This window comes from Aspergillus viridinutans (assembly GCF_018404265.1).
Source record: "Aspergillus viridinutans IFM 47045 DNA, scaffold_6, whole genome shotgun sequence".
Taxonomy (NCBI): domain Eukaryota; kingdom Fungi; phylum Ascomycota; class Eurotiomycetes; order Eurotiales; family Aspergillaceae; genus Aspergillus; species Aspergillus viridinutans.
In genome coordinates, this window is record NW_025091222.1 from 431,939 (window position 1) to 456,058 (window position 24,120).

The 24,120-nt window shown below is 50.7% G+C and overlaps 7 protein-coding genes across 7 annotated transcripts; 3 read left to right on the forward strand and 4 right to left on the reverse strand.

Annotated features, from left to right (window-relative positions):
- Positions 1 to 1,349: 1,349 nt before the first annotated feature.
- Positions 1,350 to 3,010, reverse strand: Aspvir_008020 (sugar transporter family protein; the record flags this gene model as incomplete). Its single annotated transcript, XM_043271196.1, has 4 exons — positions 1,350 to 1,985; positions 2,040 to 2,448; positions 2,496 to 2,761; positions 2,816 to 3,010. The coding sequence occupies 4 exons, from the start codon at positions 3,008 to 3,010 to the stop codon at positions 1,350 to 1,352; spliced, it is 1,506 nt and encodes a 501-aa protein (XP_043127131.1).
- Positions 3,011 to 7,574: 4,564 nt separating this feature from the next.
- Aspvir_008021 (GPI inositol-deacylase) lies at positions 7,575 to 11,292 on the forward strand (the record flags this gene model as incomplete). The annotated part of the gene is made up of 6 exons (XM_043271197.1): positions 7,575 to 8,195; positions 8,246 to 9,095; positions 9,152 to 10,517; positions 10,566 to 10,728; positions 10,779 to 11,005; positions 11,055 to 11,292. The coding sequence occupies 6 exons, from the start codon at positions 7,575 to 7,577 to the stop codon at positions 11,290 to 11,292; spliced, it is 3,465 nt and encodes a 1,154-aa protein (XP_043127132.1).
- A 539-nt stretch (positions 11,293 to 11,831) lies between these two features.
- Positions 11,832 to 13,960, reverse strand: Aspvir_008022 (DEAD/DEAH box helicase; the record flags this gene model as incomplete). The annotated part of the gene is made up of 2 exons (XM_043271198.1): positions 11,832 to 13,613; positions 13,676 to 13,960. 2 exons carry the CDS (start codon positions 13,958 to 13,960, stop codon positions 11,832 to 11,834), a joined length of 2,067 nt encoding a protein of 688 aa, XP_043127133.1.
- Positions 13,961 to 14,275: 315 nt separating this feature from the next.
- Positions 14,276 to 17,236, forward strand: Aspvir_008023 (uncharacterized protein; the record flags this gene model as incomplete). Its single annotated transcript, XM_043271199.1, has 1 exon — positions 14,276 to 17,236. One exon carries the CDS (start codon positions 14,276 to 14,278, stop codon positions 17,234 to 17,236), a length of 2,961 nt encoding a protein of 986 aa, XP_043127134.1.
- A 608-nt stretch (positions 17,237 to 17,844) lies between these two features.
- rscE (putative RSC complex subunit (RSC8)) lies at positions 17,845 to 20,103 on the reverse strand (the record flags this gene model as incomplete). The annotated part of the gene is made up of 2 exons (XM_043271200.1): positions 17,845 to 19,317; positions 19,378 to 20,103. 2 exons carry the CDS (start codon positions 20,101 to 20,103, stop codon positions 17,845 to 17,847), a joined length of 2,199 nt encoding a protein of 732 aa, XP_043127135.1.
- A 612-nt stretch (positions 20,104 to 20,715) lies between these two features.
- Positions 20,716 to 21,378, reverse strand: Aspvir_008025 (glutathione S-transferase family protein; the record flags this gene model as incomplete). Its single annotated transcript, XM_043271201.1, has 1 exon — positions 20,716 to 21,378. The coding sequence occupies one exon, from the start codon at positions 21,376 to 21,378 to the stop codon at positions 20,716 to 20,718; it is 663 nt and encodes a 220-aa protein (XP_043127136.1).
- A 2,268-nt stretch (positions 21,379 to 23,646) lies between these two features.
- Positions 23,647 to 23,862, forward strand: Aspvir_008026 (uncharacterized protein; the record flags this gene model as incomplete). Its single annotated transcript, XM_043271202.1, has 1 exon — positions 23,647 to 23,862. One exon carries the CDS (start codon positions 23,647 to 23,649, stop codon positions 23,860 to 23,862), a length of 216 nt encoding a protein of 71 aa, XP_043127137.1.
- Positions 23,863 to 24,120: the final 258 nt, after the last annotated feature.

Sequence of the window (24,120 nt, forward strand, 5' to 3'; positions counted from 1 at the left end):
AGGGACAACGACAGGGACAACGATAGGGACAACGATAGGGACAACGACAGGGAAGGAACGACGACAGGACAACGACGGGGGACATGTCAAAGACATTGATAGGGGACATCGACAGGGGACGGGATATCGACAGGGAATCTAATAGGAACATCAACGGGGAATCGGTAAGGACTTCACCTAGTGGACCTGGACAGGAACTTTGACAGGACGATTCACACGGATATCGACCGAGATTTTGAGAGGGATATTTGACATGGACTTCGACAATGACATCAACAGGGCACGTTGACAGGAATATCGACTGGGAAATCAACCAGGGACATGGATAGGGGACATCGACTAGGGAACATTGACCAGGAACACGAATAGGGGATACTGAGAACTGACCAGGGACCTCGACCGGGGAATTTGATAGGGGGCACTTACTAGGACTTGACAGCGGACTTCGATGGTGGACTTCGACGGTGGACGTCGACTAGGGAATATGGATAGGGGACACGACAGGGTCTTTGACTAGGGGATATTGACCAGGGACTTCGATACGGGGCATAGGCAGGGACATCGCCAGGGACTCGGACAGGGATATTGACTAGGGACTTCGACACGGACACCAACGGGGACATCAACATGGACTTTGACTAGGGGACATCGACAGTGGGGATCGAGTGAACTTTGACTAGGGGACTTTTACAGGGACTTTGACAGGAACATCGACAGGACATTGACCAGGACTTCAACAGGATTTCGACTAGGGGACATCGACAGGGACTTTGATACGGGGCATTGACAGTGGGGATCGACAGTGAACTTCGACAGGGACTTCGACAGGGACTCGGACATGATTGATAGAGGACATCGACAGGGACATGGATGGAGACATTCGACAGTGGACGTCAACGGGGACTTCGACTGGCTAGGAACGACGACGGAGGATATGGAAGAAGGATATACCGGATGAACGGTTTCACCAACTTCGCGAGAAGAGCAACCTACCAGAAACGTCGAATTCGAGCATATCACACAAAAAGGCCATCACTATGGCAAAATCTCTCATCACGACTGAGAGGGGTCAGGGGCGGGTATACAGCAGAGCCATCTTATGGCAATTCACGGTGAGTCCCATAAGCCTCTGCGAATGATATATTAATATTGACGGTGTCTGTAGACGATCTGAATACTCGTGGATATCATTCTTGGAAGCAATATAAGCACTACAGCAGCCACAATAGCATATGCCGATTCTCTGCTATAGCCAACACATTCATTCATTGTTCACACCCAAGATGTATCATGATAGCCAGATAAAGGGTATATATGCAAACATCAACTCCTTCAAGCAATTTAAACACTTATTCCTTGTGAACCGCCGTGGCCTTCTCGGGATCCTCGTCGACGACTCCGCGGTGAGCAGCCACGATCTCCATATCACGGTCATGCGCGACATCAAACTGACGGCCCAGTTTCTCCGGCCCAAAGAAGGTAATAATAATGACATAGGCGTAGACGCATCCCATGAAGATGCAAATAACCTTGCCATAGTCGTAGCGGTGCTTGACCTTCTCCGTAGGCGGCAGGGGGAACCGCTCCCCAAGCGTCGACTCGATGGTAGAGCTGGCGGACGAAACGAGGTTACCCAGCTGGTACGAGGTACCGACAGCGAAGGTACGGATCGAGCCCGGCGCAAGCTCCATCAGGTGGATAGGAATGACACCCCAAGCGCCCTGCACGCAGAACTGCTCGAAGAAGGCAGCCGCAATGACGGATTTGCTGTGGACAAAGGTGTAGGGGTACAGCAGGGCACCGCCGACGATGGCGATGACGATGATGGAGAACCGGCGGCCGAAGATCTGACTCGCCCAACCGCAGAGGGTACCGCCGGAGAGGGCGCCGAGATTGGCGACGACCTGGGTGACGGTGACGGCGTTGGAGGAGAAGCGGAATTGGTTTGTCAACATGGTGGGGTAGAGGTCCTGGGAGCCGTGGGACTATTTGAATCATATCAGCTGGATTCGCTGGTGCGCGCGAGGTTTTACACATACCATGAAGTTGAAACCAGCCATGAGCAGGACGAGATAGACTAGGAGCAGCCAGTGGCGCTTAAGGGCGACCTTGCCCTCCTCGAAGAAGGTGGAAGTGACGCCGCCGCGGACCTCGGCACGGATGGCCTGGCGCTGTCTGAACGCCTCGGTCTCGGGCAGACACAGACGGAAGGCGATGATGAGGACGGGAGGGCAAGCAGCAAACCAGTAGAAGGGTCTCCAGCCGTGCGGGGTGGTGTCGACGAGGGCGCGCGCAAAAGCCGTTGCGAGCAGGTATCCGAAGGCGTAGCCCTGCTGCAGGAGACCGGACACGATACCACGCGCCTCCATGGGACAATCCTCGAGGGCAGTGGCCGCCGCATTACCGTACAATCCGCCCATGGCGATTCCGAAGAGAGCACGGCAGGCACTATGCCGGTCAGCGACGTTCGACTGGACACTGCAGAGAGAACTTACAGGAACTGTTTGTATGTCTGGCTGAAAGCGGTTCCGAGTTCCAGAACAATGAAGAGGATGTTGTTGACCACGAAAGGCCACTTGCGGCCCCAGCGATCGGATGCGATACCGAATGTGATGGCGCCGACGGATCGGAGCATGAGAACGAGGGTGATACCCCAGGTGATATCGGAGATGGATTTATCGAATGTCTTGGCCAGTTGGGTGGTGGTCAAGGAGACGGTGAAAAAATCGAAAGCGTCCCATGTCCAACCGAGGAAGGCGACCTGGATAGGTTAGTTAGGGTTATTCTGTGAGGATGCGATCAAGAGCTAACTCACCAGGAAAAATAACCATTGTTGTTTGTTCAGGAGCATAAGCGCCTTGAAAGGGTTGGGAGCAGGGTTCATGGGAGGCTTCAAGGTCGAGATCCGAGTGACGAGGTATCTGGCGACACTCATGCGAGGGCCGTCCCCGTCCGTGGCTGAGACGGGCGCCTCATTATGGTGAGGCTTTCCCTCATACTGTTCAGCCATGTTGAGGGAAAGGATAGCTGACCGAAATCAGAATAGGCAGCGAAAGGGTGAGACGAAGGACAAGTAGTGTGGATGATGAAGAAGGGGAGGTATCACGAAAGCAGCAGAGAGGGAGCTGGGCCGGTTTTAAATCAGCGAACGAGCGACTCGGCTGAGAACAAAGAAAAGTCAAGCCGAATGAGTAATGACCCCTCACCCCAGAGTTGTTCCGTCTGGGGAATACGACCTTACTTTTCTTAGCTCAGACATTTATACAACCTCGTGGAAACATGCATGCCCCAGTCTAGCCAGCCACTAGGGAAGTTTAAGCGTCGGAGGAGATGAGAAACCGTGGGACCAAAGGGCTAAACCCCGGATAGGCCAAAGGGAAGCCTTGGTGGCAGTCTTGGGAGAAGCCGATATTGTTTCGACTCCCGACTCCTTACTCCTGGCATGAATGTGAGGAGAAAATCTGCGACAGTGACCCTTCATTACACTAACTCTACGATTTATCCGGCAAAATCGTTGGAAAATAACCACGTAGATAGAGAAGGGCTGCGAGGGCATCACGCAGAAATAGTGCCAAGCTTTACTCAAGAGGCCAAGAATCTCCGCAATCTGGGGATACAAACTTGAAATGACGCCCTCATCATGATTCAGTTATGATTCTATTGCTGTCTCTGTTCCTCCAAACTTAAGAATCAAACAGAGATGACAAGTATGTAGACCACGATCTGCTATTATTATCGTTCCGTATCCTGCTCCTGCAGGATTGGTTCGCTATGCCGAATTTCCCCGGGCCATCTGCCAGCTTGTCTCAGTCATTCGAAGGTCTAAAGTGCGCAATCTTCTTTTCTGGCCCTTTTGCAATCCTTTTGCTTGCAAGAATTTTGCCACTGTAGCAGTGTTTAGTTGAAAGTGAAACTGGACGCTTTACCTTTCCCCGTCTCAGCAGCCGTACTTGGGGTCGGACATCGGCCGAGAGCGGCTATGATGGTGATTCGCTCGTCCTCTGGGGCACCACGGGAGGTTCAGGTTCCTTTGAAATTCTACCTAATTAATCCCGCATTGCGCGTTGCGGGGTGTTTGCGTGGAGATGTCTGAACTTGTCCTCTCTCGCCGGATAATCTGGAGATCCCCATATTGCAATCAGGATTTCTCGTTCGAAGGTGAGTAGAAGTCGCTCAAAAGTTACGGTTTATTTTCGCCAGGATCAAAACTCAATGCTAAGGTAACACTGTAACAGTGGTTTGTGGCTGGACATGCGGTCGAACAAGCTCGCCCAGACAATTCTTAGTATTCTTGGACTCTTGACACTCTTGGCCCAAAGCTTCTCTACAGTCACCTACCACATTCAACAACTCGGGTTGAAAAAGGCATGAAACCAAATGGCTACAGGTCTTTGCGGCTTCATCAGCGCCGGTTTTACGTCAATATCACTTCCGACCCAGTGTGCTACCGCTTGGGCCACGCTCTCAAGTAAACTTGTCTCGAATAGAGCTCCGTATCCACATTTTTCGGGCACTTTCCGTCGCGGCCCAGCCTCGAAAACGCTGTTAGTGCCTCTCATCTACGCGGTTTCTCCGTGGATCGGGAACTCTAATTTCAGAGGGTCATATCGTCCGAAGCCCGTGGCAGCTACAACAATGAATCCCTTTCCTGCCCTGGCTGCAGTCGTTCCTGAGTAATATCTGAGTAATATAAACAACAATAGTCTTTCTGATGAACTTCCGATGTCGCCGATCTTCGGAGCAACTGGTTATTTCAGTTAACTGTCTCTTGAAAATCTCAGTTTCTTCGTTCTACGCATAGGTCGCCACTTGAAATCGGTTGAACGCAAGGCTGACTCGGACGTGCTCGCCAAAAGACCCAGAAAGTATACATCGATCTAGAGCAATCGTCGAGAATACTCAGCAGTTGCCGCACCGGCGTTGCACATCACATTCAAACGAAATATCGCGGTTCTAAAATCGAAACCGAAGCCATCTGTTCTATAGCGCCGAGAGATTACATCATGCTGGTCGAAGCCTGACTCTTCTGCTTGAGATGCGAAGTACAAGGGGTTGGCAATGCCACGAAACTCTACATTCCGTCACAGGTAAGCTGTTGTAGCCTTCTTCGAACGCATACTGCCAACGGAAGGTCAATTGGTCAGGCCTTCATCCGCGGCATTCGCTGGTCGGATACCTGAAGTTCATTCTTGTTCATCGCCGGCTAACTCCAGCAATCGAGTTGGTCGGACCACAGGTTCGGTTCCCGAATGCCTCCTGCAGCTCTTGACGAACACAAAGCGTGGCGCTGAAAGCAAGCCATGGTCGCTTTTTGACAGAGGCTGTGCGCTTGCTTATAACCCTGACAGGGAAGACTGTCAGGTCGTTAAAACTACTGCTGTTGGTGGTGTTCAGAGAGTGATATCTGCGAACTGTTTTGGTCGTCAGAGGTTACTCCCGAATCATCACAATGATGGTCGCTGACACCTTTGATCAAGATCAACGTTCCACTGCGCGTCGCACCTTGAACTCTGATAAGAAAAGGAGCATCAAGGACTCGTGGTCGGGCGTTGTTGAGCTGCCTTTAGTACGCTCGAGTATAAACGGTTTCATCGCAGGTAACGGTCAGGCCCTTGAATGAGATGCAGAATGAGCTTGATTATACCGACTTCTAATGTGTCCCTGGACTCTTGGAGGTCAACTGTTGCCAACATGGACACTTTGTGGTTTGAATAAAAGCCTGCGTGTTGAACCTCCCTCAACTACTTTCTACCGTCTCGTCAGCATCGCTAAACACAACCTCTTGGCCCAGACGTTTATTCCGGTCGATTTTAGACTGAGCTCACTGATACATACGGATCTCAATCTCCACTACAGTAAATATGCTTCCGTCCTTGTCAGGCCAGTCACGGCATCCCTCGTCCCGCGTTTTATCTCTAACGAAGGGATCAGTCTGGACAACCATCCAATCTCACAGTAATCGTTTCATCACACTGGAAGATCCGAGAGCCTATAACCATAGTCAACGGAAGTCACAGTAGTAATAGACACAGACAGGACGTAAGGAGACATAAAAGCTCATCAGAATCTGCTTAATATACAACTTCAGATCATACCGGCCGGCCAGAGTATTGACCGAATCACACTTTGAAAATTTCTTCATGCTTTGTTCTTGGTTCTAGGATATCAAGGAAACCAGAAGACATACCTTTCCTACGTTTGATTTAAGATCGACGAGATGTTGTGGAGAGACTTATCGACAAGATGGAGAGTGAAGAGTGTTGAAGGCGTTCGTACCCCCGCACTGTGTGTTCGTGCCTGGACATGTCTTAGTTTGCTTAGGTACATGTATGACTATGCATGATGATATTGAGAGCAGATGGCTAGTGGTCACACTGAGGTAACTGAACCAGATACACTACAATGGTTCGAACCAGCGTGGAGAACGGTAACACTGTACACTTTCTAGGGCGTACTTATAGGTTATTTTAGGATGGTAATGTACCCTGTAGGTAGGCAGGGATCATCATCCTGATTGGTTTTTGATTATTAGAGGAGGCTTAAGATGGCGTGCTCTAAGCCTGTACAACCGCCATCTTTCTGTTGTACCTTATAAGAACGGTTATATCTTCTGGGGCCTCGAAATGCAAAGATATTGAAGCTTCATAATTTCAGTTTATATGTAAACTTATCCCTGGTTATTTCTCTGACCTGACCTTGCGTCTGTTTCTTAGTGTTGGTGGAGCTATTCAGGATGCAAGCTTGACAATAGGGATGACGTCGCCCGCACCAATTCGGAAGGGTTGGCATTGATGGATAAACACAAGATAGCGCGTCGATAGTCATTACAAGGTAGTCAAAAGATACTGGTCAATTATTGATTAATAGCTCTCTGTTTTGGTCCCTCCTTATACCAGGCACAATTCAGACTTCACTCACTGTCTTCCTGCCATCCTGGAGATAAGAAGCGTGCCGAGAGCATCCGCCAAGCCCGTTCCGTCTGCAGCGCCCAGCAGGAAAAAAAAAAAGAAGTACGATCCAGGAAACAAGGTCTCATTTGAGTGGTTGATTATTGGATCTCACTCGGCGTCGACGGAGCACCACCCATCTACCTCAAGGCTTGCTAAAGGTACCTAGTCAGGAGGTATCTACTTACTCTTCTCCAGCTTCGTTCTGTATTACCCCAACATCTCTCGCAGACCCCGTCTCGGTCGTCTTCCTCTCTCCCTCTCATTTCCTTCTTATCTCCAGTCCGGCCGCTCCCCGCCTCCCGGTCAAGGGTCTCGCTCTTTTCGTCCTGTATCAAAGGGGGGAGCTAAGATTAATCCAAGAAACAACAGCGAAATAATTCCGAGGCTACGAGACCAGCCATCAACTCATCATCACCCTTACACTCGTTCAATTTTGCAGTTGCTTCTCTCCTTCCAATCAGCTCGTCCCAATTGATCCTTCGCATTCCTGGGGGCTCATCCCTTACCGTTGTCGCGATAAACCCACCCAACCCAAGGTCTTAGACTGAGATCCGCCTATCCGCCCCAGAAAGCTTCGATCGGTTGCTGCGTGCTGAATGAGTACGAATATCTCCACCTCCTCCAATGCACAGACGCTCGTCTGGCTCTCCTGTCGAGGACGACGCTGAAGACTCGCCTCTGGTTTCGCGATCCCCTACAGAATCAACAGCACATGCCCCTAATAATAATGCCTTCGACACGGCCGAAAAGTCGCGCTCGCAGATAGCGAAAAGTGGTACAAGTTTCGATCTCCGACGAGACAACGGCGCCTCGACCCCTCGTTCCCGGAACTCGGGTCTGTGGAGGACGCCGTCGTCGTCCTCGTCGACAACGACCATGGCCGCTGCGTCTACGGATACGAAATCCTCGTCGACATCCTTCCTCATGCCACTGGCCTCCCAGCGACTTCCCATGGAGGCTTCTCCTGAGAGTTCTCGGTTTCGGTCCTCTCGGCTTCGCAGCCCGTGGTCTTGCTCGATATTGACGGCCCTCACGACGCTTGTCGCATCCGTGTTCCTCTTCTTTATCGTCCGCTCGTTCTCTGCTCGTCAGGCCGGCGAAGATGGATGTGGGATACCTGTGATGAGCCCAACGTTTCTCCACATGGTGGGCTTCGATACCGAACATACGCGCTTCGCGAGCAAATACAATCTCTATCTTTACCGGGAGGAGGGTGTCGATTTTTACAATCAAGAAAACCTAGGAGTACGTTTTCCGCCTCTGATCCCTCAGCTGCACTGCTAACGAGCTCAAAGTTGAACGGGGCTCCCGTCCTGTTCTTACCCGGAAATGCCGGTAGCTATAGACAAGTCCGATCACTTGCTGCCGAAGCATCGAGGCATTTTCACGATGTCGTCCGTCACGACCAGGAGCGCATCAAAGCCGGTACCCGGAGCTTGGATTTCTTCATGATCGACTTCAACGAGGATATGGCGGCGTTCCACGGCCAAACACTCCTTGACCAGGCGGAATACGTGAACGAGGCTGTCGCATACATTCTCTCCCTCTACCATGACCCCAAACGATCGCGACGGGAACCCGAACTCCCTGACCCCAGCTCGGTGATCCTCATCGGACACTCGATGGGTGGCATCGTCGCCCGTACCGCGTTGACCATGTCCAACTACCAGGCCAACTCGGTCAATACCATCGTCACCATGTCCGCGCCCCACGCCAAACCGCCCGTCTCCTTCGATTCGGACATCGTTCACACCTACAAGCAAATCAATGACTACTGGCGGGAAGCATACTCGCAGACATGGGCCAACAACAACCCTCTGTGGCATGTCACTCTTATCTCCATCGCTGGTGGCTCGCGCGACACTGTTGTGCCGTCCGACTACGCTAGTATCTCGTCTCTGGTCCCCGAGACTCACGGCTTCACCGTCTTCACCTCTAGTATTCCGGATGTTTGGATCGGTGTAGACCATCTATCTATTACGTGGTGCGACCAGTTCCGCAAGACGATCATCAAGTCACTTTTTGATATTATAGATGTTCGGCGTGCAAGCCAAACTAAACCGAGAGCTGAGAGAATGCGGATCTTCAAGAAATGGTACCTCACAGGCTTGGAGTCGGTCGCTGAGAGAACTCTACCTCAGAAGGGTTGGTCCCCCCTGGTTAAACTTTTCTGTCTGCCTCTTCTTGACTAACTTTTCTAGAACCAAACACACTTCTGACCCTAGAAGACCAAAGCAATTCGATCCTCCCGCAAGGCCAAAGACTCATCCTGCGTGAATTGGGCCATCGCTCGGGTCCAAAGGTTTATCTCTTGCCCATACCTCCGCAAGGAGTATCAGGCAAAAAATTCACTCTTCTCACCGACCAAAGATTCGATAAGACTGGAGAGCATGGCAATCTGGAAGTTCTCTTCTGCAGTGTTTTCCCTCTCCAGAATGGCAAATTCGCAACTGTTTTCTCTATGAATATGGACTTTTCCGGGGGCAACACGGGTTCGACGCGTCTCGCTTGCAAGAATGCGGCTGAGGATGGTATTCACCTGCCGGCATCGACACCAGCTTCCAAGTATGCCTTTGACCGGGTCCAGCCTTTCTCGTATCTGCAGTATGATTTGGAGGATCTTTCAGAGCACCAATTTGTTGCTGTTGTGGACAAAGCCGATAGTCCCACCAAAGGTTGGGTCCTAGCAGAGTTTTCCGACAGTTCCGATGCTGTGATCAGGGTCCGTGGCGGCCTTGGTGGTCTACTAAGTGCCGGACTAAAGATGAGACTGCCCGCAAATCGTCCAATGCTCACCGAAATTAAAATTCCAGCTCTGCATTCCAGTTTGCTGGATTACAAGCTCCACATTGTGAGACACAATCATGACAAGCAACAGGAGCTCTTCTCTCCTCTGCTGCGACAGTCGATATCCGACCCGCACGAGTCGAAATTCTTCGTCAATGTGGATAAGGTCGATGTGAACCTTCACGGAGTAGCACCTTTCATGCCTCCGCCCCTCCGCGAACAAGCAACTCTCGGCGGTGTCTCCTTTCAGCTTTGGACGGATCCAAGCTCTGGTTCCACTGTCGACGTTTCGCTCAAAGTGGACATTGCCGGCAGTCTGGGAGAGCTTGTGATGCGCTATCGGACCGTCTTTGCCGCATTTCCCGTGCTCGTGGTCGCTCTTGGCATCCGCAAACAATTTCAGATGTACGACGAGACTGGTTATTTCATCACATTCGCCGAAGGTCTGGACAGTGCTCTGCGGTCATCGTTCCCGATTCTACTGCTTGCCATGTCCCTGCTGGCGTCTTCTTTGGCCACAACGACGCGACTCCCGCCCAGCGACGAACCGTTCCAGTGGCGAGTTAATGCCACCGAGACTCCGATTGACTTTACAAAAAACGATCTGCTCTTGGGATCGCAGGACGCATTCTTCTGGTTTTTGGTGCCTGTCTTTGGCTTGATCAGTGTCGGTGTCTGCGTTATTATCAACTACGTCGCACTCATCCTTTTGTCTGTGCTTTCTTTCATCTATGGGTACCTGAAAAGCAAATCAGGCTACATTAAACGCAACGAGAAGGGGTAGGTCATGACACTCTGGTTTCTTACGAATCTGACTGACTGGATTAGAACCCCCATCTTCAGCGCTCCGACTGCAAGACGCCGGATGATCAACACCGCCATTCTGTTGGTTCTCGTGTCAACCTTGATCCCCTATCAGTTCGCCTACATGGTGGCGTGCATTGTTCAGCTCGCAACGTGTGTGCGGGCACAATGGCACGCCAATGAAACGGTACGCATCATCCATGTCTTCGATGATGAGGTAACTGACAATTTGCACAGAGGTCCACTGCGCGTTACAACTTCTCTAATTATGCCCACTCGATCTTCATTCTCATGCTCTGGATCTTACCGATCAACATTCTCGTCCTCTTGGTCTGGGCTCACAATCTTGTTGTCCACTGGTTCATGCCGTTCTCGTCACACCATAATGTCTTGTCCATCATGCCCTTCATCCTCCTTGTGGAGACCATGACCAGCGGGGCCATGATCCCTAGAGTCACCACAAGGTATGCGCCGTCATTTTCTCGCTATGTGTCAGTCGACTAATCATCGTAGGTTAAAACTTGTCACATCTATGATCCTCTTTGCCATTGCCGTCTACTCGGCAGTCTACGGCGTGTCATACGCCTACCTTCTCCATCACCTTGCTAATATCCTTGCCGCCTGGTTCGTCGTCATCTACTTCCTCAGCAGCGGCTTCTCTCTCCGACGACTTTGGTGCATTCTCGAAGGCGATGATGCCACACACGGCATGTCCGAGCCAGGCGGAAGCCATCAGAAAAAGAAGCCATGACGGAGCCACTGGGCCCGATATTGAACGTCTTAATTTATGTCCCCTTATCTAATCTTTCCTTCTCCTGTTCCATCTTTGTCATCTTCATTTGGCTGAGGGAGCATTACGCATACCGGAGTTGATTTCATGCGTGTCGTTTCTGGAGCGGCGTTCTGCTTTTGTTGCTGTGCTCCCATTGCGTGGTGGGAATTGACTGTGCAGAAACAGCTATTTTGATCCTCATCGAGTCTACTTCGAGTTTGGGACTTTTCTCAAACGGCTTGATCTCGACACCCCTACCCTTCTGCCTTTGTGTCTGTTGCCGTTGACTGGTCTCTGGTCACTGATATACGAGGTGCTGTATGTATGGCTATCTTCAATGGTTGTTTTGTTGGAATCTGGATATAGAGCGGTTTGTCTGAGGAAGCGCATGTACACAAGTCACGACGATGATCGATAGACTATCAGTGAAGGCGATTCAAGGAACAGGAATCATACATAATCATTCAACATTCCATGCGAGGTATCATTATAATATACAATATTTTTAAGTGAGAGAGCTAGTTCTCAACCGGCCCAACCCGCACATCGCCCTGTCTTCTCAACTCCTCAACCTCCTCTTGCCTCCGCAACTCAGCAAGCCGCTCGGCCTTGCGAGCCTCGAACCGCTTCTTCCCACCAAACTTCAACTTCGTGATCAGATCCGCCGCCTGGCCCCTGGTAAGATGTTTCCGGTGGATCAAACCGTGCCGGACTTTCGATTTATTGAGGAAGCGTACCTGCGCCTCCGTCGCGGGGAGCTGCCTCCACGTCTGCCATACCGAGATATATCTCTCATCGAACTCGTTGGTTGCGAACGTGTCTGCGGCGCGGAGGGCGGTCTCAAAGTCCTGGGCTGTGGCGATGAGCCGCGGACGGGTATGTGTGACGCTGTCATCGGAGTTCCTGAATTTGGCTACGTGGCGGACGGTGAAGATGTAAGGGTCGTCGGTTGTGTTGGCGGTTGTATGGTCGGGGTTGGGGTTAGGTTTGTACGCTCGACCTGTGTCTTCTTCCTTGTCGATTGTGAGCCAGCCTGAGGAGTCGGAGAGGATGTAGCGGTCGTCGCCGACGCGGACCCAGACGTGTGGGCTTAGAGAGCGAATGTGTTTTTCGGATTTGAGGTCGGCGATCAGGTCGTAGATTGTGTCGTATTTTGTGAACGTGAGGTTGACGTCTGAGTCGTCCGGGGAAGGGGGCGGTTCCTCCGTTTCGTTGGCTGTGGACCCCGTCCCGGTTGCGGTGCCTTCCAGCGGCATGTCTCTCAGATCGTTAGCTTTGGCTTTTTGGAGGACTTCGTCCGGATGTAGGCCGAATAGGGTTGGTGTGGAGAGGACGCCGGTGTTGAGGGTTGCCACCATGTCGATGATATGGCAGTCTTCCTTGCCGGGGTACAATCTGAGTCCTCGGCCGATCATCTGGATGAGGAGGTTCCGCGATCGAGTCGGCCTGGCAAGTAGGACGCAGTCGATGTTCGGGATGTCAGTCCCTTCTGTGAAGAGACCGCAGTTCAGCAGCACAGGATACTCTTGGTTTTTGAATGCACGCAGCTGCTCCATCCGTACTTCTTTCGGGGTCTTTGCCGTGATGTACCGCGCATCGATGCCGTAGCTGCGGAAGGTCTCCGTAAGCGCTTTTGTGTGCGCGACATCCACGCAGAATACCAGCGTGGATTTGCGGTCTTGCGCGTTAGCAAGCCATGCACGCACGGTAATGTTATTAACATTCTCTGTGTTGACGGCCTTGGAAAGAGAGCCGATTGCAAAGTCCCCAAAGCTATCCTTTTTCACCTTGGACAGGTTTGCCTCGGAGCGGACCGTAGTAAAGACCGCATTGGCAAGCCAGTTGTCGTCAATCATGTCGATGTAATCTTTATGGTATACAATGTGATCGATTGCAGCACCCAGTTTCAGTCCGTCGCTCCGAGAAAATGTAGCCGAGACGCCAACGAGAACTGGAGAATCCGGAGCGGCTTCGTCCACTCCGAAATGCTTCAGAGCTTCTCGGTAGGAGGAAGCGACGATGTGGTGCGCTTCATCCACCAGCACAAGTTTAAACCGTTTCGGATCGAGCTTCGCTAGTCTATTTCCTCGTGTCAGAGTCTGCACGGATGCGACAATGATGTCCCCAGCTCCCGAGGCATGGCTATTGCCCATTTCAATCTCGACGGTTCGGTCAGGGTATGCGCGGCGGCAATGTTGGGCTGCTTGTTCCACAAGCTCTTTTCGATGCACAATAATCAAAGTCTTGTCGCCTATCTCATTGCGTGACGGGATGCGACCAATTAGCTCGGTGAAGATGACCTGCCAGCGTTGAGAGAAAGATCAGCCAGTGTCCGAGCAATATGCGAACCCGTCATACGAACCGTTTTGCCAGCACCAGTCGCAAGAGAGATACCCAAGCGCTTGTGACCCTCGTCCAAGTACTTTAATACAGATTGAATGCATTCCTCTTGATAGTCTCGAAGAACTAACGTAGGAGATTCAAACGAGCGTGGAGGCTCTGTAGAAGGCTCTGTGATCGGCCCTGGGCTGGTAGAGCCGAAACGGCCATGTCGGTGAAATGCCAGAGGTCGCCAGTGAGGTCGGTTAGCCCGAGTGGTGACATTCAGAATGGGAATATGCCCCAATCTCCGTCTAAAAACGTTCATCTAGTTGCCATGACGCAGAAGCATGTCAATAACGTGACAGACGGCCCTGTCGTTGCTCGCCTCATAGAGTAGTATTATGCTATCTACGAGACAAACAGTGCAAACATGAGCTTCTCTTATCAGAAATCTTACCAGCCGATAAGTACCTCGACCTAAGATTTTTTGGATTTTTGGATCTCGTTGCTACATATAATAATTAATCATTTAACTATGCAGTTATAGCTTCTCCAGGCACCTTAGATCGATGGGATGCGCCCATCATCCGCCCGAACTCAATGTCTTGGCGTGTGTGCTTGAATCTCTCAAGACCCGACGATGAGCAGTTCAAGCGTTTACGAGCCAGATGAAGACGAAGAAGCGTCTGATTCCGATATCGAATCCAGACACTCAAGCACAAAATTCTCTGCCTCGTCTCCTCAAATCGACGACTCTGAACGCCTCGATTCGATAGACTCCGAAGACCAAGACACTCCGGAGGTAATACCCAGGGCGACAAGAGGGACACGGGCTCAGATACTAGATACTCTACGCACATCACTCGCAATAGGATGTGTGGATGCATACTCCGCTGAATTTGCAGAAGCAGCGAGCACTACTGTGCCTTCTATCGTCGGCAGCGCAAATTACAATGCCACTCAAAATGGCGTCGCGATCTGGACTTCACAAGAGAAGGAGATTCTGTTCAGCATGCTCGACAGAAAAGGGGAAAACGGCATCGCAGAAATTGCGCAAGCGATTGGCTCAAAGTCGGAGTTGGAAGTTCAGGAGCATTTGAAGCTCCTACACAGAGGACTGGAACGGCAACACGTCCGAGATTCCCACAGCAGGACTATCGTTCTCGGCGAAGTTCCAGCGGCACTGGAGATTAGTCAAGAATGCTGCAAAGCACTTGACGATTATGCCGAACTGTTATCTCTTGAAGAACAGCGGACTGAAGATGTTGTTGGAAGGAAGCTACATCAGAACGTGTGGATTGTCGATCGAGAAATCGCAGAAATGGTAGAGGAACAGTTGGAGGAGCGAGATGAGACTCCTCTACCTGGCTCAAGCGTCTATGTCACTGCCGAGCTTTTCAACATCGATAAGTGGATCAGGCTATCTGAAAGGTTCTTCATGAACGCCGGTGGCCCAAGGCTAGAGGACAATTGGCTCAACGTCGCCTGTGCTGATGAGACACCTTCCATAACGGCAGACGCTCTTGCGGATTTCTACGCTCTGGCCATAAGCGTGACTCGCCGTCTGGTACATTCCACCCTGTTCTTCGCCATGTCGCGACTACGAAACATGAGGGAAACCGGAAACCGCAAAGCACGAATAGTGAGATCGCGTGATGTGAAGACCGCACTGAATGTGCTCAACATGCCTCAGGATCGCTTCGACTTCTGGGTTGGGTTAGCTCGGAGGTGCAGCTTGCAAGTTGCAGACCTCCGCCACAAGAAAGGATGGCAGTCGGAGCTTATGGATTACGACGAAGTGGAAGATATTCTTTCCGGAAAGGTTCCGGTTGACGGATCCCTTGATGTAAGAAGCGCTTCCAGGCGGAGATCTGAGAGTCGTGCTCCGCACGGCACAATTGAAGATGATGACAATGAATCTGACGTGTATTCCTCTGCTTCGTCCATATTGTCATCGCCTGAAACAACACCTATCGATGAGCTGTCAGTTGATCTCGAAGAGGAGCACGCAGAAGAGATCGACCAGATGAACAATGCCTCAGAAGAAATGCGGCTTTGGAACTTGATGGGGCAGCCAGCCCCGTCTGGAATTTCGTCGTTGGCATCCAACACGGAGCAAGGTTCCAAGTCGCGCAAGCCGATTGGCGAGCGCAAGACGAAAGAAGACTTAGTCAATTGGCGCGATAGGACTTTGTATCGAAGCGATTGGGAGGAATACGGGCACGAGGTACACGACCTCTATGAAGACTTGTCAGAGAATAGACGGAAAAGGAGACGTATTGAAAGACGCATGGCCACGCGAGAATCTCCGGTCTCAATAGCCAGCGACAGAGATCATGAAATGGGTGGCAACGATGATACGCAGGCTCTGAGGCACCACAGCGTTAAGAACGATCTGAGGGCCGATGGTGACCGAGACAGCGACGGCGCAATACAAACCGGAGAAATCAATGATGCAATGGACATTGAAGGCTCGGTTTACGAGGAGTCGGTTTCTGCGGACAGCGGAGACTCGAAGATGGATATCGAGACAGATCGCCTCGATCAAGTTCCAAGTCAGGATTTCAGCCAGGAGGGAGTTGAGTACGGTTCAAATGAAGAACCAGCTCCTGACCCCGAGTTGAGCGACGGGGAATCAAGTCATCCTCCTCCATCTCGGAAACCTGAAGTCGAGGCCATTGCGTCCGACCAACAAAATTCAGTTTCGGCCATCACGCGGGAGGCCGTTGCTATTGATACAGGCGAACAGTCCGATGTTGGAGTCGCATACGACTCTGATTCCAATGCCACCTCTGGCGCAGAGGGCAGCTCTGATCAAAAGCAACATGGCCCCACACAAAACCAAGGGGGTGTGCGTGTGATTGAAACTGCAGGACCGAGTATCAAACATGAGAGCTTACACTTCGATCATGACGGCAACTCAAAGCCTGAGCACGCGCCTGTTTCTAATCTCGAATCCGATGAGGGTAGCGACCTCGATCAGAAACCTTCTATACACTCTCAGGTCGGAACTAGAAACGAAAGAATAGATGTCAGTCAGGACACAGGGCCCGTTGTCAACGAGGAGAACATCAAATTCAGCCAGAGCGATGATTCCGAGTCGGAGTATGAGACCGACTCTCAAGTCGAATCAGACGAGGAGGGCAAACCAAGACCACATCTCCGGGCTCGCTCTCAACCAACGATAAAATCTGAGCCTCGACTGAGAGGCACTGATTCGGATTCTTACCTCGATTCCAATGACTCCGATAGCGACGAGGACTCGTCAACCCGTCCCCGGCGAGGAGTCAAGCTCGAACCCAGCAGAGAAAGCAGCCAGCTCGACATGGCGCACAAGCAGTCTGCATCAGAGCCAGATTTAGACTCGGAGTCGGGCTCAAGTTTCGATGATGATACGATAGACCAAGGCAAACGATATAAGAACGGAAGCCCCAAGACCGAGCTCAAGAATGAAAGCGAAGACGATTTGTCTTCCGGCTCGGATGACGATCTCCCGTACGATCAACTCCAGAAGCGAGGGGATTCATACTCGTCATCTGAAGATGAGGATGAGGAGAATAATCTGCCTCTTCATTCGCAGCCCATGAGCCCGGTTGTTTGACGAGCAATATATATAGGTTGACATGGACACGGCCGGGTTTGGTTACTGGGTCACTATGGAGTTACGATATTATCCATTGATCTTATACCCCAGACTTATACAGCAACTACGCTGTCACTATATAGAAAATTCATAACGAAATACCAGGAAGAACTAGTTATTCGACCAATGACCGCATTAAGAAGTCAGCAGGTGTCAACCGCCAAGATTTTATCAGAGCGTAGGAGAAAGAAACAAGAGACTGTTTACTTCGGATTAATTGACGTGGACAGCATAACTCTCAAACTCCAAAACATCGTGCGCCTTTTCCTAACTGGATGAACACAAACTGTAAACATGGCAAATCGTTTCAAAAACCCATCCACCAGCTGAGACATCCTCTACCGAACCCGCGTCCAGAGATGGAGGAATAGTTTGAACATCCCTAGGTATGTCCTGCTTTCCTCTTAATCCGTCTTGATGATATTGTACAATACTTGCAAATTATAAATGATTAACCCACTCAATGTCCCATATCATCAAAAGAATATGTGGTATTGCGTTTCCTCGCCGTTTCGAACACGTCCAATTTCATGCGAGTGAATTTCTCTGGGGTTTGTGTCATACGATCACAGGTCAAGAGTTTTGTAGTCGGCGCCCGCCTCTACACTCAAGGGCTGTACACCGTCCCTCGCATCGCCACCTGCCGGTTGAAAGTTGTAGCGATTGCCTATGCCTGCTGTGGCAGCATCTCCAATGAGGTTAGCCGTCTCCTCAGTGGGTCCCTTCAGGCTGATAGCTTGGAGAGAGTCTTGAACTTCCTTGACTCTCCGCTTGAAGGCCATGCGGTCCAGGAAGAGCTGCTGGCGAGCGAGTTCCAACTCCCGGCGTTCAGCTTCGATGATCTCTTCCATCTCGTTGAATTGTTGCAGCTTAATTTCGAATTTCTGAAGCGTCACGTTGACAGCAGCAGAGACGAGGCGAGTCATCTCCCGTTCCTCATGCGAGGCGAGGGCCGCAGCTCGTGCTGCGGAGGTTCCGAGCGCAACGGTTGCGAGAGACGCCTTGGGCTGCTTCTCAGCTTCACCCGACTCTGCAACTTCAGCAGCCGCCTCTTCCCGAGAGGTATCGACGTCCATCGAATCTTCGCTCTTGACACCTGCGCCCTCCTTCTCTTTGCCCTTATCCGACGGCTTGCCAGAGCCCGTGTCCTTGTCCAGCTGCTTCCTCAGTTCTTTGCGAATTTCTTCCACTGAACGTCCAGCTGCTGCAGCGGCCACAGCTGGTTCGGCCATTTGCGCCAGGAAAGCGACCACGGACAAGACCGGGTTCTCGACATGGTTGATGGGGTCTCGCCCACTCGCCGCACGCATCTCCGGCATGTCTTCGATATATTTATCCTCAATCTCAAGTTGCAAGAACTTCATCACACATTCTTCCTTGGTCCTTGTGCCGACGTGATTGGCAATCTGCTCCCAGTTGTCGTCGAAGCTCTCCAGGCCTTCGAGAAGCAGTATCAGCTCCGAGTCGGACCAAGGAGCATCCTTATCCGGAGCAATTGTGTATTCGCTATCTTCGAGCTTGACAAAGTCCGAGGCGTTGTGACTAGCAGGCATTCTGCCTTGTAAGAAACAATTCGGGCAAAGGTCGTACTTGGAGTCTGGCGCATTCGCGTTCGAGGTTGTTGGCGCTGACTTGGCGTAATGGAATCTGAGACGAGTGCAGTCTATGCCACAAGAGAAGCAATGGAACTTCTTTCTAGGCTCTCGGACCGCGCTTTCCATAGCCTTGGATGCGTCCGCAGCTGTACCGTTGGCGGCCGAGCCCTCTCCGTTGGTCTGCTTTTCCTTATCTTCAGCAGCTGGTGTAATTTCCTTGCCCTTATCATCATAAATGTTGCGGCGAATTTCAAGATTGAGATCGGCTTTGGATGCGGGAGTAGCGGAGGCAGCCCGGTCAGTGGCAGGGTGGGGCTTTCCGGGTTTGACAACATGCTGAGGACCAGGCTGGAAAGGCTGAAGACCTCGGGGTGTATCGGCGATCACGCGGAAATGCCCAGTGAAGGGAGGACCAATGTTCGATGGCCGTGTTTGAGGGTCAACCTTACAGGAGATCACGTTAGCTTCGGGGGATGAAGTTGTAGACAATACGTGTAAACTTACCTGATAGTTGATCAAGCCCCATTGCTCGAGGAATGAATGAACTCGCATGATAGCGCATACATCTCCTGCCAAGTTGCGACGGCAAGCAGTGACTGTGAGATACTCGATGGGGTTCAATCGATACGTGTTGATCATAAAATCACGATAGTCTTTGTAGACCGCCGGCGTCTTACTCCGGTTACGACCGTTGAAGAACTCCGCTAACGCCTTCTTTTCTATCGGATGAATTGTATGCATGTCGAACCATGTCGAATAGCTGGGAAGGATGATGGCGTGTGTTTGGGAGACGAGATGTGAGCGTGCCGAAGCTTCAAGCGCTGACTTTCCCTGCACTGTTTGTTCTTCAGATGCACCCTCAGCAGACGGCTGAGCAGTCGCATCGCCGGCTCCGTCGCCTCCCTCGGTCTCCTTCTTCGTCTCCGTCTCGGTGCCGCCCATCTCTTCATCTTCAGGCTCACCCTCATTCTGGGGCTTGGGAGAGGCGGGAGCATCTAGTGGATTATCAGTGCCCGAAACGTCTTCGCTTTTTTTCACAGGAGATTCGCTGCGTGATTGCGACCCTAGGCGGTTGCAGCAGTTGGCGAATCTGTTGTCTTCTTTCTCAGGGGTGATGTGGAGGCAAAACCTACCGGATGCATTGGCCAGTTCGGCTGGGGTATCTTGCGGCGCAACTGCCGTGTTAACATTGTCGGCAGCGCCGCCAGTAGTAGCAGAGTGCTCCTCCATTCTATTTAACTGGGATGGCCGCCGAAAATTAGGAGTCGCAAATGATGTCGAACAAGGCTCGTTGCCGGTCTTCAGAGGTCACTTCACTGGGGAAGACAGGGCGCAGCTGCAACCCTTGGTTGGGATTAATGCTTCAAAAGACAGAGCGACCAAGTCTCCCGGATAAAATAAAAAGGAATGGGAAGAGACGTCAAGCGAAGGATGTCAGTGAGATTGATGATGGATGGGAACATGGGATAACTGCATCTAGGATCGCAGGGTAGTTACCTCAAGTCGCGACACGGCCAAAAACTCGCGCCAAGAGCCTCACGTGAATTCGCCATTTTCGGACTAGCGCATATATCGAATTCCCTACAACAGCTACTACCTCAACTTTACCATGGCTACTTCCATAGTGTTTTAATTTCATATTAGAGAGCAGCAATGCTGTAAAACGGGGCTTTAAAAGCGGATACGGTGGTGCGACTATGATAATTTCAGACTCAGTTGCTTGTTGGATATAGTTCAATTCATGTATCCAAATACTGCGAAATCACTTCAAGTACTTCAAATGTCATGCTTTGAATGGCCTTTAAACCCCATGCACCCGGGTCCTGAACCTAATCATATTCATTACTTTCCCTGTGTGGCCTTGGCTGCCTCTCGGATTTTGAAAGCCTTGGAGATAGCAGGCAGGGCATGAAGTCTCTTCAACCACGCGTCGAGGTTTGGGAAGTCCTTCTCAAGATCGATGGCGTCCCCGGTGATTGCCGGAATAATCTGGAACCAAGGAACGAATGCGGCATCGACGTAGCTGAATTTATCCCCGACCAAGTACTGGCGATTTTGAAGGTACTTGTTTAGCACGCCACATACACGGCGGACTTCGTTGTAGTAGCGCTCCTTCGCGCTGTCCACCTTTTTTGGGTGGTAAATGGTAAACCACACTGCTTGGCCAAGGTATGGCCCCTGGCCGGACATTTGGAAATGGAGCCACTGCTTAGCATGGAAGTACTCTGGAGTGCCGGCGGGAAAACTGATGGCGTTCTGCTTATCGTACGTTTCGACCAAGTATTCGAGGATGGGGCCCGATTCCCATAAGGTGATTCCAGTGTTGGGGTCTTCGATCGCTGGGGCCCGGCCATTCGGATTGATGTTCACGAATGGCTCCTTCAGCTCGTCCACTGGGAGGTATTTCTGCTCGTATGGAATACCCAGTTGTTCCAAAATGGAAACAACCTTCAAAGGGTTGGGGCCGATAACATGGCTCCAAAGGACGATAGGCTTCAGAGGCATCTTTTAGTTTGCGCAAGGAGAACAGAGAGACGACTCAGTGATTGACCAGTAGAAATATCCTTTCTCAAGGAGCTTTGGTCTGATTCCCATCACAGAAGAAGCAGACAACGGCAGAGATGGCCTCTGTATTTATATTCATATCAGTCGCAACATCCTCATAGTTTCGGGGCCTCGTCACATTGAGCATGCGGGCAGTGCTTGGCTGCGACGGCTCACTGTTTGATTGAGGTACGAAGCCATCCGTTGAACATCGCCTCCTTGTAGAGTAAATTATTAAGCTCTCAAGCCCAAGTGGAGTGAGATATTGCATGCTGACAAATAGACCAACCTCATTGTAGGTTGGATGGCCCGCCTTAAATCAATTCATCAGCACTAGTTCAATCTTGAGATGCCGATAGTCGCTTGACCGATGTAATGGGAAGAATGCTCCAGATAGATTATCAATCAAGTTATCCTTGGCGATGATCGAAGTACTCCGTATATGGAATTGCACTTCCTCATTCGAGTCCAAGGGTATGCTTGAAGACCATAACCCCATTTAAGGCTACGATGTAGCGAGCAACGGTAAGAGACCTTGAAGATCTTGGAACTCAAGGTTGTGGCGATGATTGTGCATCTAGAGGAATCATGCTGCTGGTTTGTTCTTCGCATATCACTTGGCCCCGTTGTGGGGTATCCGCATGTTGCTAAATGGGACCTGCCATTGATATTGAACTTCTCCGCTCGATGAAGCAAGAAAATCTATTTGGACATTCATGTAGCCTTTGACCACACGGCATGAATCGTCATGCTTTTATAGCGCAAATTCTGACTGCTAGCCCGGCAGACAGACGACAATCGATGACTCCTGATGAAAAAAGACAAAGTGATTAGCAACTAAATGATTCAGTACACGGATAATAATATCAAAACAAGGCTCTACTATATTCGGAATAGGGATAGACGCATACAAACCTTCGAATCACAATTCTCAGAGTGCTTCCATAGACCAGATGATTGTGAGTATAACTGACATGACATTGAACTCAAAGAGTGCCATGAGAACGAAAGTCTTTTCCAGCTGTCGAGAAAAAAAAATTTACAAGGATATTGAAGCCATTCAATGTTCTAGTGGCGTCCAGTCGTTTTGATATGAGCGAAATGCATGATGTTCTATTCTTGTGATGAACAGCGTCATGTTTCGGAGTACACTTCGGAGCTCGGAGTGGGTCCAGCAAGCTCAAGGCTAAAAAGACCCTGAGCAGGCAACAAATGGCCTAGACTGGGCTACTGAGTAGATGAGACTGTTCAGCAGCTCGTGATGTCTTACTAAACGAGGTCGATGACAATTGAGGCTTTCACGAACTGTCTCGAATGCACGGCCTCAGTTTTCTTTACTCCGTGATATCGACGTTGACTCACGCGCTTATTTTTCCGAGTAGACAGCAACGAGTACGTGTCAGCCAAACTCAGGAATTAAGCTCGATCAACAGGTCACAGGTGGATCCATTCAGTCCGTCTTTGATTCGGGTGATTCTGTCAGATGTTGCCTTCGCAAGTCGCGATCCCTCATATTTCCATAGCTGCCTGAGGCTGAAACAAAAAGATACTCGGACAAGGTTACGCATTTTAACAATTCATCGTGAGATTTCCACCATAATGGTCGCCGTAGAATCTGATTGAAAAGGCATGGAAGTACTTGGCGTTCGAAAGTACGCACATTTCCAAAGTACGGTAAAAGCTGGAATGATCGATCTTTCTTTGCAGGTCCCTCGAGCAAAGCCTCAATGGTGGCTGACATGGGTCGACAGATCACGATCGTCATACTCCGTAGATTATTGGGCAATTCCATAATTATTAGGTGGCTGTAGGGCAGAAAATCCGATGATGTCTTTGCCTCTGATTCTAGGCTCGATGCATGTGGGTGGGTCCCGACTATTTTTTTCTTACTCCGATGTCATCGGAATAGAGCATTTGATTCCGGAGTAAAATATTGGTATACATCTTCACGCCGTCCAGCAAGTATATAAGGAATGTCGAGTATCGCCCTTCATTCTGGAATTCATCACTCATCCAGACCAAGCTCACTTGAATACAATCAGTTCCTTGACAAAGATCACAAACAAACAATCCTCACAACACCATCACAACAACATACCAGAACTATAAAGACCACCACAAACCAAACAAAACATCCTTCGAACACCAGTCTCTGAAAGCCTTGCTGAAGACCAAATCAAAATCGCATCAAAGACTTCTCCAAACCGGAAATCACCACTCAAAGCCAAAATGCCTTTCAGAACCTCCATGTCCTCCAAGTCCTCCAGCGACGCCGCCTCTACACGCTCCGTCTCCTCCAAAGCATCAACCCTAAAGGGCGTCCAGAACATGCACAAGAAGTGGCTCGCGCCGAAGCACAAGGACTACACCAACGCCAGCCCTTCCCCATGCTCCGCTACTGCTGAGCACAACGCCGCCGTCGCCAGCTATCTAGCTCTGCGGTGATTCCAATGCTCGGAACTCGCTGCTGCGCCCTCCATCCTGGTGACTGGATGGGGCTTCCGGAATGATACCCTCTGATTGCATTGAAACGACGACCAGACACGACAAATATGCTGCGCCTTTTCATCTTTTCTTCGGGGTTTATTGGAATTTGTGATTTGAGGCGAATGGCGTCAGGATTTCCATGGACAAAAACATTAAATCAATGATCGATAACTCATTTGAGCACTTTTGGATGCGGCTTCGTTGTTTCATTCTGTT